Source organism: Cygnus atratus, chromosome 5 (assembly GCF_013377495.2).
Source record: "Cygnus atratus isolate AKBS03 ecotype Queensland, Australia chromosome 5, CAtr_DNAZoo_HiC_assembly, whole genome shotgun sequence".
In the NCBI taxonomy this organism is placed as follows: Eukaryota; Metazoa; Chordata; class Aves; order Anseriformes; family Anatidae; genus Cygnus; species Cygnus atratus.
In genome coordinates this window covers 57,199,985-57,218,004 of record NC_066366.1, presented here as the reverse complement: position 1 = coordinate 57,218,004, position 18,020 = coordinate 57,199,985, and the positions used below count along the sequence as shown (strand labels likewise).

The 18,020-nt window shown below is 37.3% G+C and overlaps 1 protein-coding gene across 1 annotated transcript in view; it reads left to right on the top strand.

The window, feature by feature from the left end:
• The window catches only part of JAG2 (jagged canonical Notch ligand 2), a 68,481-nt gene extending 51,051 nt beyond the window's left edge, over positions 1 to 17,430 (top strand). The window contains exons 14-26 of the mRNA XM_035551347.1: positions 3 to 167; positions 652 to 765; positions 2,085 to 2,198; positions 2,584 to 2,697; positions 3,206 to 3,322; positions 4,273 to 4,300; positions 5,301 to 5,386; positions 8,153 to 8,266; positions 8,485 to 8,600; positions 10,312 to 10,557; positions 10,994 to 11,125; positions 12,118 to 12,274; positions 15,142 to 17,430. Coding sequence (XP_035407240.1) covers positions 3 to 167; positions 652 to 765; positions 2,085 to 2,198; positions 2,584 to 2,697; positions 3,206 to 3,322; positions 4,273 to 4,300; positions 5,301 to 5,386; positions 8,153 to 8,266; positions 8,485 to 8,600; positions 10,312 to 10,557; positions 10,994 to 11,125; positions 12,118 to 12,274; positions 15,142 to 15,614 — 1,976 coding nt within the window. The 3' untranslated portion in view covers positions 15,615 to 17,430. The remainder of the gene's footprint in view (positions 1 to 2; positions 168 to 651; positions 766 to 2,084; positions 2,199 to 2,583; positions 2,698 to 3,205; positions 3,323 to 4,272; positions 4,301 to 5,300; positions 5,387 to 8,152; positions 8,267 to 8,484; positions 8,601 to 10,311; positions 10,558 to 10,993; positions 11,126 to 12,117; positions 12,275 to 15,141) is intronic.
• Positions 17,431 to 18,020: the final 590 nt, after the last annotated feature.

The following is an 18,020-nucleotide window of genomic DNA, read 5'->3' as shown; positions in this document are numbered from 1 at the left end:
AGTAATAGACAGCTGCACAATAGAAGTCTTCACTAATACTACCCAAGAAGGAATCCGTTTCATTTCATCTAATGTTTGTGGGCCTCATGGACGGTGTATTAGTCAGCCAGGAGGGAATTTTACCTGTGCCTGTGAAAGAGGCTTTACTGGAATATACTGTCATGAAAGTAAGTGGGAGTTTCTTTAAGAGAATTTTTGATCTAAACCTCCTTAAAGTTTTTCTGCTTTGAAGCTCTACAACATGAAGTAAAACATGAGGATTTTAAGAGTTGCACAGAGCACTGTTTCCAGTGTACTGCTTCAAGTCCAATTTCTTCTGGTAAAAGTTGTCTTCTGCAGTGGTTCATGCTTTCTGCTGTGAATGAAAACTGATATTGGTCCAATTTCAATGCAAATGTGTTTGTACCTACGACCTAGGTATTTATTGAACATTTTGCTATTTTTGCCAGGTGAACTTAGCGCTCTGGTTTGTCTTGATACATGAGAGAGAGCACATTAGGAATTTTTACCAGAAACAGATGCTATGAGCTGTTCTTATGCATTTAAAAATGGAGAGTAGTTTTTTTTCCTAGATGCCTAGAAATCACTCACCTAGTTCACTTTTGTATATGAGGACAGTCTTGAGCAATAATTGTTGACTCTTTGTCACAGATATCAACGATTGTCTTGGGAAACCTTGCAAGAATGGTGGGACGTGCATCGATGAAGTTGATTCATTTAGGTGTTTCTGCTCTAGTGGCTGGGAAGGAGAGTTGTGTGACACAAGTGAGTACTGCTACATGTTCACCTGTTTAATATCACAGCTTTGTTGTAATGATTAGTGATATTTAATATATGGTTAATGCTGCAGTAATTTCTCAGTTCTACAGTAACAGACAACCTACTCAGCATTGTTTGCTGAAGCATTTTCAAGATTCTGTGGCAGCAGCTCCAAAAGATTCTGTTCTTTTGATGTAACTATAATCTGATGCTTTGGTTATAGCATGGTACGTACCTCGGGAGAACTTTTTTCTCCTGAGGAGAAGCAAAAGTGAATAGAGAACCTGTTAGAAAGGCTCATTCCTTTTATTGCTATGAGCATATTTGCCTCTTAGTGTACTTACTGTACATAAGTCTGTCCTTTATCCAATCAATTAATATGCATCAGTTTCCAAACTTGGAAAGCTTTTTAGCTTTAAACCTGCGCAAGTTATAATGCGCTTCTACCTTACTGAAGGAATCACAAATTTAACATTCTAGTCCTTTGGTATGAAAAGAACTGCTGAAGTTTGAAGTTTTATTCGATGAATATTATAGCAACTTAGTGTTTTGTATTCTGGGCTCAGTGGGAGCAGGCCTTTACTCTTGTTACCTTGGCTGAGACTTCTTGGGCTTTGGTTAATGAAGTGTACTAGATCAAGTTCATGGTGGTTAACTCAGAGGAAACTGCAGCTGGTTCTTTACTAAATGTGGTGTCTACTCTGAAGCTCCTCCTAAAACATGAGGACAAGGATTCGTTGAGGCTTATTACAGGATGTACGTCAATTCAGATGTGAAATAAAGGCTGAGAAGCTTTTGACAGCTATCATTTTCAAGAGTGTGTGTGGTTTAGATGAAGATTGTTTTGGAATTGTTTTAAGTATTGAAGCTTCTGTCTTGAGTAGAAAGCATTCTCTCTAAAACTTGTGTATGTTTGTGTGTGTATATACACGCAGGAGAAGGGAGCATTGTCTTGTGGATGGACTGAGCTAGGGCTTCTTTTCAGGATATTGTGGTTTCTACTTCTAAGTTGCATAGTAGAAAGTTCTCTAAAGTTCAAAATACAGACATTTGCTGGAAAAAGGAAACTGCGGTGGCTCTCTACTTAGTCACACTACTGATTTCTGAAAGATACTTTTGTCTTAAGTTGTCGAAGTGTTTTGTAATTCATGTTGTTTATTATTAAAAATAGATTCTCCTTGCTTATATAAAGATAACTGCTTAACAATTAGGAATGCTGTTTTTCTAAATACTATGCAGCTTATTTCCTTTATAAAGAAACATTTTGTGTTCTTTCTCATGGCCCTGGCTAGGCTAGATCAGCTAATTTGAATAACTCTTTCTAGATTTCAATGACTGTTCTCCTAACCCATGTCATAATGGTGGCCGATGCATTGATTTGGTAAATGACTTCTATTGTGAATGTAAGAATGACTGGAAAGGCAAAACTTGCCATTCACGTAAGTGTTCTTTACTTTGATCTTTAGTTTTCTTTCTTTGCATGAGACTAGAGTTCCTGAAACTTAAAACAATCTCAGTGAAATAATAGTCATATTTTCATTACCTCTTCCAGTTTCCCAGCAACAAAATGGAACTTTTAAAGAACTTACTCTTTGACAAACTATAGTGGAATAGTCTTAAGAGATGCCCTTAGATTCCACTATTTTTGGTTTGCTTACTCTAATACAGCAAGTAGAACTATGCGTTTCTAGTACTGTTGCATTTAAATATAAAGTCTCTCTAAAAAAAAAAAAAAGTAAGCTTGTGATTAAAAAATACCTGGCCTTCTAACTTCCATTAGCCTGGACTTAATTATTTTTAATTGTTTTTATTGTAAACATGTAGGTGAGTACCAGTGTGATGCAAATACTTGTAGCAATGGTGGGACGTGCTATGATGATGGAGATACATTCCGCTGTTCATGTCCTCCAGAATGGATTGGAAGCACTTGCAACATTGGTAAGCTCTAAATTGTCTATGGACAAAGGCAGAAGCAGAGAAGAAATTAAATAATACTTAATCCATTAGTAAATGGGCAAAGCTATATTCTAGTTGACTGTCAATGCCTTTCCAGTTGGATCGTGACTGAGTTCAGAGTAGTTTCTTCCCTTGTCCAGAAAAATGTCTAGTCATAAGCAGCCATCAGTGTTCACATCCTGTGCAGGCTGTGTATCCCAGCTGATGTGGGATACTACCAAAGTAGGAATTTAGCAGTGTTTGAGGGATGCTTACCTTAGATGGGGGGAAAAAATAGATAATTTATCTTGATTCAGTTAAGCAGTTGATTTGTGATCATGAAGGTAGGTGAGAGACTACTGTGCATATGGCTGCTCTTAGAATCTTTTGACCTTCTTGTAAGTCTTGTAATGTTGACCTAAGTGCTATTCAGGTTGGTGATCTTGATACATCCAGATGATGGATATATTATGTTTGTTGTGCTAAGTAGATACCTTTTCTGTTTTCAAAGCTAAAAACAGCAGTTGTATTCCAAACCCTTGCATGAATGGTGGAACATGTGTTGGCAGTGGAGACTCCTTTTCTTGCATCTGCAAAGAAGGATGGGAAGGACGTACATGCACACAGAGTAAGGCTTTTTCTTCTTCGTTGCTCTGTGATACTAGGAGTGTCTAGCACAGAGTTGTTAACTGAAACAAAGCAAGTTTATTGTGTTTAGCTGCCAAAATATCTGAATCATTCATGGTAAATATGATGCTTGACTAATGAACGAAGAACTTGTCATGTTTCTTTTTGCCACTACTCTGCCAAAATACAACATCCAGCCTCTTAGAGAAAAATAATCTTTGGGAACAAGTATCTCTGGGGATTGTTTTGCTCTGTAAGTTTAATAATGAAAAGTATGTTGAAAGTAAGATGATAGTGCATATTCCATCATATACAGCTAGTTTCTTTGAGGATATCTGTTAATTACTTTGACATGCCAACACAATGAATTAATTAGGTGGAACAAAGCTTACAGCTCATCCTTTTTGTTTCAAGGCATAACAGAAGGAAGTCTACATCCGAGATCTGTTTGTACTTTGTTTACTCTGAAATTACTGTTGTACTGATGTATGCCCTAATAACCTGTTTTAAAGGTTACAGTACCAGTGTAAATGCTAACAAATAATTCAGAATTATTTATGTGAAAGATTTGCTTAAGAAATCTGACTGTTGCATGTATATGTATGAATTGCTAAAGTAATAGGAATCATTTAAAAAACTTTTAGAGGCTGTTTGAGTTAGGAACTACTAGTGCAACAAATACCATGTTTTATTCCTGTTATGTTGCCATCGTTCTACTTATCAGTCCATGCTGTTGATATATCAGAATACACAGAAATTGTAAGACTTTGACTTTTTTCAGAAAATGTAAGGTATTTCTTAAGTCTCTTAGGTCTATTTGAACTTTTTTGCAAGCGTGTGTGTAGAGGGAAACTTTTTGCTTTTTGTCTTTTAAATTATAATTTTGTATGCTAGAAAATAAATGTCAAAAGAGTTATGTTAGTCTGACGTTAGTCTATTTTCTTTTTAAAGATACCAACGACTGCAACCCTCATCCATGGTAAGTATGAGAATTACAGTTCTATACCTATTGTGAAAATAAGACAGCACAGTAATATGGATTTCTATTCTAGATTAGAACCAATTCTGCCCTAAAATAATTGAAGCCAGCCTTTGTAAGTCTTAAAACAGTTTTCAGTTGTGCCTTATCTATTTCTTCACAGCAGCAAAGACCACAGAATGATCTTGAGTTGATTCATGTATGAACAAAGTATTTCAGAGTGTAGTTCTTGTGCCAAACTGACTGGTGACTTACTATAATGTGAAATGAGTCAGACTTGATAACATCTCAAGTATTTACAACTGAGTTTTAGAATAAGAATTGAAAAATAATCAAAACTTGTTAATTTACAGTAAATAGTTTTAGACAAATACAAAAATAGATCAAATACTCTGTATAAATGAGTTTTTAAGATAGTAATTTTGGTGGGGAGATAGATATATTAGGAGTGTTAAACGTAAAAGTTTGTAGCTTAAGAGGAAAAATACTGACATGTGGATTAAGCAAACCGTCTACATTATCTTTCCCTGTTGTCAACCTCTGCAATAACCCCAACTGAATATATTTCAAATAAATTGTAGAAGTCCTGACTCTCTGTATTAGCTTTTTAGGGCTGCTTTATGTCCTTGAGATATGTTGATATACTTCCCCATGCATGCTTTTGTAGATGTTGTTGGTTTAACAGGTAACTTACGAAGCGGTTTTATCTAACAGTATGCTTTTTCAAATGACGGAAATAGGTTCTTCCCCTGAACAGCAGCAGCAGATTTAATTAACAAAGCTTTAATTAGAGACCACTGAAACAATAGTTTAAGTATAGACTAGTACTATGAATTAGGAGGGACTTTAATTCTTTGAGTAGTGAGAAAGTCCCATGAATAGAGACGATAGGAATTTGCATTTGAACAGTGTGAGGAACCTGTGTTTTTTGTTCATCTTTAGACTTGTGAACGTAGCCTGAGAACAATTGGTGTAATGATATGCTTATTATTTTTTACAGTTATAATGGAGGTATCTGTGTTGATGGTGTGAATTGGTTTCGATGTGAATGTGCACCTGGATTTGCTGGTCCTGACTGCAGAATTAGTAAGTAAAGTAGCTATATGAGTAATGACCCGAAAGGTTGTACCATTCTAGCACACAAATCAGAATGAACCCTTAAATCCTTTTTGCATTAGGTCAGCTGAATTCCAAATAAAGAAGAAGCCAACTGGGTCAGTCAGGCACTGGTACTCACCTTGCAAACAATGGCAGTTCCTGTTCCTTTCTTTATTTCAGTAAATGCAGCTGAAGTGACTTGGTTTAAATTGTACTTAAAGTTGCTGATTTTTGTCAGGCGTTTCTGAAGGGTCTGGAGTGTTGGTTTTATAGGAGTTTATTATGATTTAGTATTTTTCTTGATAAGCAATTCATCATTAAAGATGACACATTAAGTGTACCGTTTAACATTAGAAACTAAAAATTAGAAACAAATCCACTGGGATATCTCAAATGAAAACAAAATACGAGGAGCATAGTGCTGGCACGTGAATACAGGTGGTAGAGCACAACATTTTGCAAGAAATATGATAAAGGCTCTTTCAAAGCTATAAAACTAACCTGTTACATGGCAATTTTTACTAGAGGCTGAAAAAAAGGAGGAAACAAGACCTGAAGACTGCATTTAAATGTTGTGGAGGAGTGTATGTGTCTTTGTTTTTAATTAAATACTTCTGAATACTACTATTTTGATCTAAATATATTTATTTTTACATAGTTTTACCTTGGGTAGATCAGGCTTTGAGGCTATATTAGGCTTTGTTCTGCCACTCCAGTAGTAGATTGTTCTTTTAGGTAGAGATTCCATTCTTATTCTTGCAGGTAGTAAATGAGCTGACACCTCTAGTCAGAAGGTGATCATAGCACTTATGGCAGTAGATTTGAGCTGGTGATCTCTGGATGTAGAACCAGAGATGGCAGATAATTATGTATGTGTATCTACATGCAGACTCTCAGGGATGTTGAACTGTCCTTCTCCAGACATGAAATGCAGGGAGGACTACTTGTAGTCAAAGACAAATGCTGTGTATTTGTAATGGGGTTGCTGACTATTTTTTCCTTGTTTAGAATGTTGTAAACAAAGGAAGTAGTTCTAACAAACACCTATTATGGGATGCTGATAACAGTAAGAATTAACAGCTGTTTAGATAGTTTTTAACATAGCTTGAATAGGGGAGGAAGGAGTAGTCAAACCTTGTAGTTTAGATCGTTCTGAATTTCGCTGGTACTTTGTCATAGTGGTTCTGAAGGGAGCTAGAATAGAACCAAAAGCTCTTTGGCTCGTGTTCATTTGTTGTTGTTTTCTGTTGCCTATACAGGTAACAGTCTCATTATTAACACCACAATCGCTTTCAGACTCTAGTCCTGTAAACACAGAAGATGAGGTGATAGTCTGTATCAGCTAAGAATTAGTGTTTAAATAGTTTTTCTGTGGGTTTGGAGTGGGCATTTGCTTTCAATAGGGGGTTAGGCATTGGAACAAGCTGTCTGGGGAAGTGAAGTCACCTTCCATGGAGATACTTGAGACATGCGGGCATGGTGCTTAGAGATGTGGTTTAGTGGTGGACTTGTAGTGTTAGTTGATGGTTGGGTATTTTCCAACCTAAATGAATCTATTAAACCTTTGATATATGCCTTGGGAGAGAACAGTTAAGGTCAAAAATGAAGCAGCTGTCTGTAGCTTGCAAATTGGCAGGTTGGTTTGTTACTTTTGTTGGTAGGCTTTTGCATAAATTAGTGTGTTGTTCACTTACCCAGAATAACAAATACTTTGTGTAATACTTGTTTCGCAAGTCTTAGGAGATACAAGTCTTAGGAGAAGCGGCTGAGGGATCTGAGGTTATTTCTGCTAGAGAAAAGGAGACTAAGGGGGGGGTTGCTACTTGTGCTGTACAGTTACCTTAAAGGAGGCAATAGCAAGGTGAGGGTTGGGCTCTTCTCCCAAGCATCAAGTGATGAGACAAGGGGAAATGGCCTCAAGTTGTGTCAGGGGAGGTTTGGTTTGGATATTAGGAGAAATCCCTTTACTGAAAGGGTTGTGCATTGTTGGAACAAGCTGCCCAGGGAAATGGTTGAGTCATCATCCCTGGAGATCTTCAAGAAACGTGTAGGCTTAGGACTTAGCAGCATGATTTAGTAGTGGACTTCAGTGCTAGATTAAAAGTTGGGCTAGGTGATCTTAGAGGTCTTTTCCAACCTGCATGATTCTATGATTCTGCCTTTTTTCACTAGATTTCTATAACTAAGCCCGTGAATCTTTGAGGGTCGTTTGAGGTGGTGTTGTGCTAAGTATCTGTGTACTAAATGAATCTACTTGCTATTTCATAGTTATTGAGGAGTTGTAACAAATGTCTGTAACAAACTAAACTCTCTTTTTCCTCTTCATGGTAGATTGTACTCCTGTAAGAAACTCCTTTTTAATTTTTTGGGGGGACACTGTTGAGCCAATTCATTGTTCTTGCACTACAATAACTTCCTGAAAACATGTGCTTTTCTATGAAGTCTAAATGGCAGACACTAGGACTACAGTCCCACATCCTGTTCTGACATTAGCTGAGTGTGGAGAAGACATTAGCACCTACAGCTGTCCAACACCTCTGCTCTGTAAGATGAGTCAGCATAAGATTGCTGCTTCGATCACCAGAGCTTCAATTAGGATGGAACTATAAGAATAATTCCAATTAAGATGATTAATTCTGAAGCCAAACTCTTTTGCATATTAGAAAAGCAGGTATTGTCAGATTACATCTCAGTAAATGTTTAATTACAATGCTTTATGTTCTTGCTATTGAGTTTTACCTATTTTCTCTCTAGATATTGATGAATGCCAGTCTTCCCCTTGTGGATATGGTGCCACTTGTATAGATGAAATCAATGGATACCGATGCACCTGTCCCCCTGGAAGAGTTGGTCCTAGGTGCCAAGAAGGTATTTCTATATCTACTATTAACCTCTGCTCAATGCACACCCCCCCCTCCCCCCCCCCCCCCACAAAAAAAAAATTGGGTACAATTTACAGTTGTAGTTGGTATAGAGTTTATATTCCTATATTCCTGAATAAGGAACAGCAGCAAGTTTTTTTTTTGTTTGTTTGAAATATGTATAGCTTCAGTAACTCTGAGTTAAATGTCTGTTTCTTTTTGTAGTGATTGGAATTGGAAAGCCTTGCTGGCTTAGAGGAATGACATTTCCTCATGGCAGCAGGTGGGATCAAGAATGCAACAACTGTCACTGTTTGGATGGCCATATTGACTGCACCAAGGTAGGTATTTTGACTTCTCTTAAATCCTTCTGGCTGGAACATACTGCATGCACAAGTTAGTGTGTATTCATGCACAAATTAGTCTTTTTTGTCTAAAGTCTTGCATAGCACACCCACAAACTGTCCTTTTTTGTGTGCAATGACTTCCTGTAAAAACACTTACGGGATTGGCTTTATAATGATAAGCTATTGTCCTACCCTCTACCTGCTAGAACAAGCTCTCTAGAAGCAGACAGGCACCTTTTTTTTTTTTGCAGAAAAGTTAATAAGAATGGGAATGCAATAATGATCCTTGAAATGATTTTAGAAAAAAAATATCTCTGCCGAAGCTTTGCAAACATGGTGTTAGACCTAATTCTGAGAAACCTTAATTCCAAAGTAAAGGAAGTGGAGGAAGAAAACCAGTTTCTTCAGCGGGCAATCTTTGCCTTTGTGTTGTCCTTCAGTAGATTTAGTAGACTTATCAATTGACTAATTCTAATCTTTGTATATTTATTATGGACTATGTTTGTGGTTGTGACTTAGAAGCAATATGACTAGCCTAAATGCAGATAGAACACATTAGTGTATGTGCTCCAGACCTTTCTGCCATGCTGTGATAGCATATCTTAGTGGATTTGTGGTGCCTGTGCAGCTTTACGTCACAGTTGGAGAAAAATAAGATCGGTGCTGCTTAAAGTTGTAAGGCTAGGTGGGTGGCTCAAGATGAGGGCTAATAGTACTTAGGACACTGCCTCACCTGGCAGTCTCCCAAATGTTTCTTTGGAAGCACCACTTTAAAAGCCTGGATCTTGCTGATCCGTTCAGCCTTCATGTTTCTTTATTAGGTAGGTATGCCCTGTAGGCTAGGAAATAACTATATCTTGCACTTAATAATTTAAAAATACTATTTTTAGTCTCTTTATGGTGTTGTGAGTTTGAAGTTTGAGATGCCTTCAAAAGGGAACAGGACGTGATGGTAACTACAACTGCAGAAATATGCTTCCTGTTGTGGAGGGAGGCTTAAGGATGTGTATAGGGTGGCAGCATGCAGCTTTTAGGCATACAGAAGTGGCGCAGTGATTACAACTTACTCATATTGTTTGGTTCCTTCATGTGTAGTGAAATGAAAATTTTCTTGCTGTTAATGGTGCTTTAAGAAAGCCATACACTAATAAACGAATAGCTGTATAGCATTTTATAGACTTCGTGAAGGTACACCATGAAGTGGAGTGGTGTTTGGAGGCTTACTATCCCTCAGTAACTTGGGGGTGCTGGCATACTATTTTTTTGGAAGAGTGGTGGAAATGTCAGTGGTTCTAATGATCTGTCATTCCTTAATGTCTTCAGCATTCTGTAGCAAAGATCTCAGTATAAATATTGAAGGGAAACAAAACCTTGTTGGAGGTTTTTATTTCTAGGATATAAAAAGCCTTGATGACTAGCTTTAAGTCTGAACTTCTATATAGTCTGAAGTTATGTGGGATTAATCTGGAAGCCCCTCAGTGTCACCAGTATCTTGGGTAATCTTTGCTCAGTTTACTCTTTAGTCAATACAAAATGTCCACTTTCTGAAAGAGCGACTCCATCTTCTACTAAGACTATAGCAATATAGAAATAGGTACTTTTTGCAATCAGTAGTAGATCACGACCATCTTAGTGAATAGCTTATTTGATTTTGATGCATAAGAGCAATTAACTGTAACAGTACTTTTTTGTTCTGAATTTCTAGGTGTGGTGTGGGAAAAAACCTTGTCTGTTACACAAACACTGGGATAATTCAAATAACCAGTGTCCCATGGGTCAAGAATGCCAGGAGAAGTATATGAAATGTTTTCAGCCACCGTGCACTGACTGGGGAGAATGCAGTGCCTCTGAACCTCTGCCTGCCAATATCAAGTGTCTGCCTAATTCTGGATACTTGGACAATGACTGTGCTAGGATTACTTTAATTTTTAATGGAAACAAAGTCCCCCAGGTGAGAACAATTATTAATCAAGTATGGGAATATATGTAGGGATTTTTCCTTGTTGGGGAATAGAAGATTAATATTTATAACACAACTCCTTGCTGTCATCAACTTGCAGATTTTATTATTAGACTTCTGTTATAAATTTTGCTTTGCCTAAAGGGCAAGGTAAAGTTAGGGTTTTTACTGAATATATATTTTTTTTTAATTTCAAAGAAATGATTTACTTCTTACAGTACAAGATGGGCTTAGACTGTACTAGGACAGTCATACAAGCTCAGCTTCTTACCCTTCATTCAAAAACTGTTCCTCACTTTTCTGCCATTTCTTGCCTGCCTTATTTGTCCCCTTCATCAGGTCTCAGTAACTGCAAAAACTGTGAAACTTACTTTTGTGCTAATTTTGACTTGAACTAAAGTCATGCGATCTCCATTGCTTCTAACAGGGCACTACAACTGAAAATATCTGTTCTGAAATACGATATTTACCAGCTACTAGGACTGTTTCTAGGGACAGAACTTTGATAATATTATGTGATCTGTCATACTCCACAGAGAATGCAGTGGAAGTTGCTATTGTAAGTATGAGATGTGTGTGTATATATGTTGTCATTAGTTTGAGCAGGGGAAGAGGTTGCTTAAGCTTTTTCACTTCAATACAGACGTTGCAATCTGTGGCCTAGGCTGACTGTACCATGATTTTCAGATCTCATGGAATTTCCTATACTGCTAGATACCTGGACTACATGCTTCATTAATGACAGAAGGCGACTGCAATTTGCTAATAAAGTCATTCTGAGGACTAATTCAGCCTAAATTAGTGAACAGGTGCCTACCTGCTCTATCAAATCTTGGGCTCTTGACCTTTGCAGTGTGGAGGTAGTTGCAGGTGATTGGATTTGATCTTTGCAGTGTAAAGAAGTTGGTACTTGCCATATAGTATGGCTGCTTCAGGATGTTCAATAAGCATGTAAATGTTAAGTTGAAGAAGATGCAAGTTAAGTAGGTGAAAGTGATTCTTGCCATACTAAGCTAAAGAAGTGCTTTAGGAGGCATTTATAGCTCAATCACTCAATGCTTCTCTATTGTGTAGTTTTCAAATAAAGAATTAATTTTCATATTAAAGTGTTTGTCGAGGTAGAAGCTGGACTGTCTCTGCCAGTATTGTAAAGAACATGCTAAGCTATGATGCAAGAGGTAAACTGTATGGTATAAATAGAGCAGACTGTTATTAGTCCAGGCTTCTATCTAGATAATCCACACGTCTTGAAGTGCTTCAAACTATAACTAAGTTTAGCTCAGCGGTGTAAGTGACATGGAAGTCAGCTGCATTTTGAGATATGCTAGATTAGCAAGTAGGCATGTTATCAACCAAGCCTGACACTGCATCTGCAGTTCAAATAAAGACATCCATGCTGTTGCTACAGAATATTTGAAGGTTTCTAACTTCTGTCAGGTAAACTCAAGCCACAGAACTCAAATAAGATAGAGTTGAATTTAAAAATTGCAATGTTTTGCCTAGGTGACTGCAATAATTCTGTTTTTTCACCTTCCCTCCAATGCCTTTTAGTCTTTTGACCCACATCGAGATGAACAAGATAATAGTCTCATACAGAATGCTGCTAATACAATAGTAAATGCCATCACCAAGCGGCAAAACAGCACTGTTATGTTGGCAGTAACTGAAGTCAAAGTAGAGACCATAGTTGTTGGGAATTCATCATCAGGTAAGGTTCCCAATGCACTCATCCTGTGTGTGTTCAAGTGTTTTCTATTCCCTGCTGTCAGTATCTTGTTTCTCTGTGGGAAAATGGTAGACCAGGTTGTTTCTTCAATTGCTATTGCTAACTGAAGAGAAAAATGGCTTTAAGATCAAGAGTCTGTGCTTTTTGTGTGCTAGGTTAAACTTGATACCATGTTATGGATTATGTCCCTACCTGCAATTGCCACTCTTTCTAACCCCATTTTCTATCCTAAGCATAACTTCCACCTGATCCAGGAGTTCTTGTTTTCATATCCTTTCTGACTTACTGCATTAACCTTAACCAGATCTCAGACCTCTGTGCTGCTGCACTATAGAAACTGAAGATGTGAGGTACTGAAAACATCATGGGAACAGGGGTAGATATAGTGTGATACCAAGTCTCTTCTGAAGTGCTTATGTATTAGCTTAATAGGAGTTAGATGTCTAGGATCTTTCAGTACTTGACAATGATAATACAAAACTTTGCTCTCATTCGTCATGTTTCTCAATAGTGCACAGCTGGCTTAAACTGTAATGTACATTGCCCTTAACGAGGGTATGGTGTGACTGGAGATACCTTTATCTCTCAGTATTGTCTAAGAGATGTGTCAAAATGAACAGCTGAAGTTTTGCGTGTCTGTGTTCCTTGTCCTTTTCCTGCCTGGGGGGAGGCAGGAGAAGGTTTTGTGGAGGACCCCTGGTGGGCTGCAGTTCCACTAAAGGGCTTCAGAGTGGGAAAATTACAAATGTTGGAGACCCTCCCAACTTTCTTAGACCTCCCCAATATAAAACATAATCTTCTGGAAGATCTTCCAACCATAGTCAAAACAATGAGTAAATGGCCTGGTTCCATTTCCTTTGTGTTTTCCCTTTAGGGGAATGCCTTTCATCTGTTAAAGCCTTGGCAAATGTACCATTTCCTCAGCTCCTCTGAAGGAGGCTACTAGCTTTGTTCTTGTCATGAACAGAAATGGCATAGGATGGTAAAGAATTGAGCTGTGATTCTGACATACTTCAGCTCCTCTGTTCTGATTGTGCATTAAATTCTGGGGAAAGAGGGATGGGATTACTTTTACTCCTGCATCAATGAAATCCAAAGATTCTCTGAGAAAGGGGGAAGTCTTTGACTTTATTCTCAAGCACTAGCTGTAAGATGTTTCTAGACTCAATTCACTGTGGATGCTCAGTATTGACCAGTGGCCCCCAATTCTTTAACTGGACTCATGAAGAGAGACCAGGCTATAGCTTACTTCATGGTCTTTGGTTTGGTTTGTTTTATTTTTACCCTTTAATTAGGTGTGGCAGGTGTAAACCTACTGCAAAACATTGGTGCAAAGCCCTATGTCTTTAAGACTGATTTCTGTGGGATGCTAGAGTGTCCAGATGGAGATGATTATTTAAATACTTCATCGATTTCCTCCGGCTTAAAAAAATAAAATCTTCATTTTGAACTTATGGAGACTATTCTTTGCATAAGAATCTTTTTTTACTTGAAGCTGGTGTGAAGAACTCCTTTTCTTAAGTTATTTCCACCACCCACCACCACATTCATGGTTTAGACTGCTTATGGAAAATGGAGAGAGAATGGCAGTTACTGCTAAGAGCACAATCTTTCCCTAGCATGCTAAACTATGACTTTAAATCTCATGAGGCAAACCACTTTCCTGGTTATTCATCTTCCTTTAAAAGAAGGAAATGTTTGAGCATGTCAGATCCTGCATACCATCATCTTCACACTACAATATGTTCAGAAGACATTTTAAAGTTGGAATGAATGACCATGGCATTGAAGCAGTTGCCTGTTTTTGTACAGCAATTGTCTCAAAACTGCAGACAATTTACATTTGGATTAGAGGTTGAAATTGTAGTTTGGACTGCGTGTGTCTGCAGAGTTGTTGAGCCATCCTGTCTGTCTCTACAAAGAGCAAAGCACTTGATGTCTTACTACTTATGATGCAAGAATTTTTGCTTAGCAAAAAAGGTATTCTGTTCTAGTAATAAAGCCCTTGAAAAAGACAAGCAAATGTCCAGCAGATGTAGATATTCAGAAATTGTTTCCCAGAGAAATAATTTGTCTGTGTGGCTTGGACAACACTAATAGGATTTGTAATAGGGGAACTGGGAGAAAAGCAGTTGCATCAACTCCTTTTGCTTATTCATTGAGCAGTGAATGCTCTCATATCTAATGACAACATTCTGGTGTACCGTATTTATCAGGAGAAATTAAAGTAAGGATTTTACTCTGAAGTAAAACTGGTAGACCATCCTAAAAAGTGCATGACTTTTTACATATTACATATTTTAAAAAAACATTCAGGTAAGAGCTAGGTAATACCATCAAGTCCACCAGTATTTATGTAAGGCACTCTTCTGTCTGATAGGATACACAGTGTGTATTCCTGATGCAAATGTCAGTGCAATTTCTGGGGCAAATTAGAGGGATAATACTCTTCAGTCTGCTTCCTTCCTACACGAACATTTTTTTCTTTTCAGAATCATTACTGAAGTTTTCTGGGCCAACTTGGCTTGGGTGCTTGAGAAAGAAGATGCTGTTTGTATAGCTAGTTTGTCCATTAGACAGGAAAGAAACATCTTAGGTGAAGTGTTTTTTTTCTCCCCATCATTAAGCAGGGCAAAGTCTAACATTACTATTTTTGTAAAGAGCCTTTCTAGATAAACTAGTGTATTCATACATGTACCATTGTGCAGAAATGACATCTTCCTTTCTTCTAAAAAAAATCTTTCCAGGACTAACCTAGAGTTATGTGTGGATATTTCTCTTGCAGCTGCTCAGTGCTGAATAACTAGTTCCATTAACTCAAGACTTTGTTTTTTTTATTTGCCCTCTAGATTATTTGGTTCCAATTCTTTGTGCGGTATTTAGCATTGTATGGCTGACTTGTATAATCATCTGTGTGTGGTGGACTCGGAAGAGAAGAAAAGAGAGAGAAAGAAGTCGTCCTCCCAGAGAAGAGGGTGCCAATAACCAGTGGGCGCCTTTGAATCCCATAAGAAACCCTATAGACAGATCTTACAGTAACAAAGACATTCGTTATGAATGCAAAAACTTCATATCTCCTCAAAAAAGAACTTGTGATGCAGTAGAGGAGTATGTAGAGTATGAGGAAGAGGAGGATGAAGAGGAGGAAAGAGATGAGGAAATGGACAAATTCCTCTCTCACAAACTCGCAAAGCCTTTGCCGACAAAGGCATCTGATACATCAGAGAGCAGTCCAGTAAAGAAATCCCATCAAATAGGCAAAATGGACAACAGATCTGTAAAAAATGTGAATGCATCAAACTTTGAAGGCAGTAGAGACTAATCTGTATTTGGAATGTAGGCAGACTGCGCCTACGCTTACTGGGGAGGGGAAAAATTGACATCTCCACTTTGCATCAAGGACTAAAAATATCTGGAGTCAAATGTTCATAGTTTCTTTATTTTGCGTAAAAAAATAAATAAAAATAATAATAAATAAAATTTATTTTGTTTCTTTAGCCTTGTATAAATTATTCAATGACTGTCAGATGAAAAAAATGAGTAATCTTTGATAGTTGCTATTTTTGTAAAGTTTACTTATAATACACTCGCTGTGTGGCAGAGGAGAGGTTGTATTTTCAATATGTGTAAAGTTTATTACAAAAGACTGTACACTGTTTACAGAATGTATTTCTTTTTATTACTTGCTCTAATTTAATGGTGGCTTTAAAACCTCCTGGTTGAGGAAATTGTGAACTTTAAACTGCTTTCTTGACTTTGAATCTCTATTAATGGCAGCTCACTGCACTTGTTACGTTAGTAGCTTCTGTAAGATTTTTTCCAAATTTGCCTTACACACTTTGTAATAGGAACAAAAAAAAAAATTATAGAGATCTTTCAACTGTGGTTTAAAAGTGGCCTTTTTATTTCTGTTGAATTCCTTTAGAATTGCAGTATTGAAGCATGTGACAAGTGCCTTGAGATTAAACTTTTTCTATAGCAACTGTCAAAGACTGCCATATCAATATAGTAAAATTGTGAGAACTCTAGGTTCCCCAACTGACACAGTTTATTTTCTAATAGTGAAAGTGCTTTTTTTGTAAATATGTACATATTAAATGAATCACTCTGTATATTTGATTTAATAACTTAAATATTTTGGTCTTTTTTTACATGTCATTCCTTTTAATTTATGTTGCAGAAAAGGAGGTTTTATGGCAGTTTATAAGACATTTTTTTTGGTATTATGTCCAGATTAGAAAATGATGTTAATACAATCAATGTTAGGAATCTGTTGGTCATTTGTATTTACATAGGAACATAACCACTTATGTGTAAATAGATCCAGAAATGTTTGTTTATCCCCATGTTCAGCCCATCTCAAGAACACTAACGGGTGCATCTACTGTACAGTACCAACATAGTGAGGCATTGTTTTTTCTTTTGTGAATATGTTAATTACATGTGGTATTACTTTTTTGCGTTTAAATACAGGCCTAATGAAGGGAACAATATTTTCCTCAATCTTGTTTCTGTTGTGCTTTATTCATCTTTTGCTCTAAAGGCTGGCAAGCTCAGAAGAAGGTGGGAGTACCTCATTAGAAATGGTTATTTGTGCATTTTTTTAGGCTTTATTATTGCTATTAACTGGGCAAACTGTACATTTATTTTAATTACTGAAGAAGCATAACACTACATACACCTAGTTACCCTACCAGTGAGAGGAGCAGATGTTTGAGTGTGTAAACTCTGGCCCGTGAACAATGTAAACATGAATGTTTTGAAATCAGTTATTTTATACAGGAACACACGATTTGCTTTGCAGGATCTTCTGTTTTGGATCTTCTGTTTTAGTACATTTTTGTTTGACATGTTCTTAAAAAAAAACTTTCAGAAAAGAAACTATTTATTAAAGCATTTTATAATGATGTTTGTTGTAACTTTTTTACTTGTGCTGAATATTCAAAACTTATTTTGATAACCTGGTTTAGGAGTTAGTTTAGAAAAGGGTACTATCCTTCTCATGTTCCCCAGTATAATCCTAAGTATTTAAACCAAAAACACTTTTTTTCTGCTACTCTTGTATCTTTTTGTACTGTAATGCTGCTGTCTTCCATAATCTAATAAAATGATTCCCTCATTGTGTGTAAGATACTTCACATTGTGTTTGCTTTGGTTACTTGAAGCTCTGATCTGATGAGGCAAAATGAACGAGGAGTGAAAGTCCTGATTTAATACCTGGTACTTCCTCTAACCTTTGCTTATGGCCTTTGTTCGTGTTGGTATTTCCTGAGCCAACTTGGCAGCGTTGTCCTTTGCCCACTACTACACAAGTAGCCCTTTGTGTAGGATGTGGTCTAGAGGCATAGACACCTTTACTGCTTAAACTGGGACTGTCTGTGCTGCCCCTTGCGAAGTACGGCTGCTGGTTTTGCTGGCAGCTATTGCCCATGTTCCTTTCTAGAAATGGCTCTCCTCCCAGCTGCTGAGCAGAGGCTTGTCTAGTAGTATCAGTTTGCTTCCTTGCGTGATAAGAGGGCTGTCAAGCATGAAACAGCTTGAAGCACTCTTGCCAAATTGATTTGGATTTTTTTAACCAACTCCTTTCTATATTCTGCAACCATTCAAGCTGTAGTCTTGTCATACTCCAGTTTTAATTAAGTAGGGCTATGTCTGTTTCTTATGGTGACTTAAATGACTCTTATGACAGAAATCTACATGAAAGGTGAACTTTCGGGAAGAACATAAA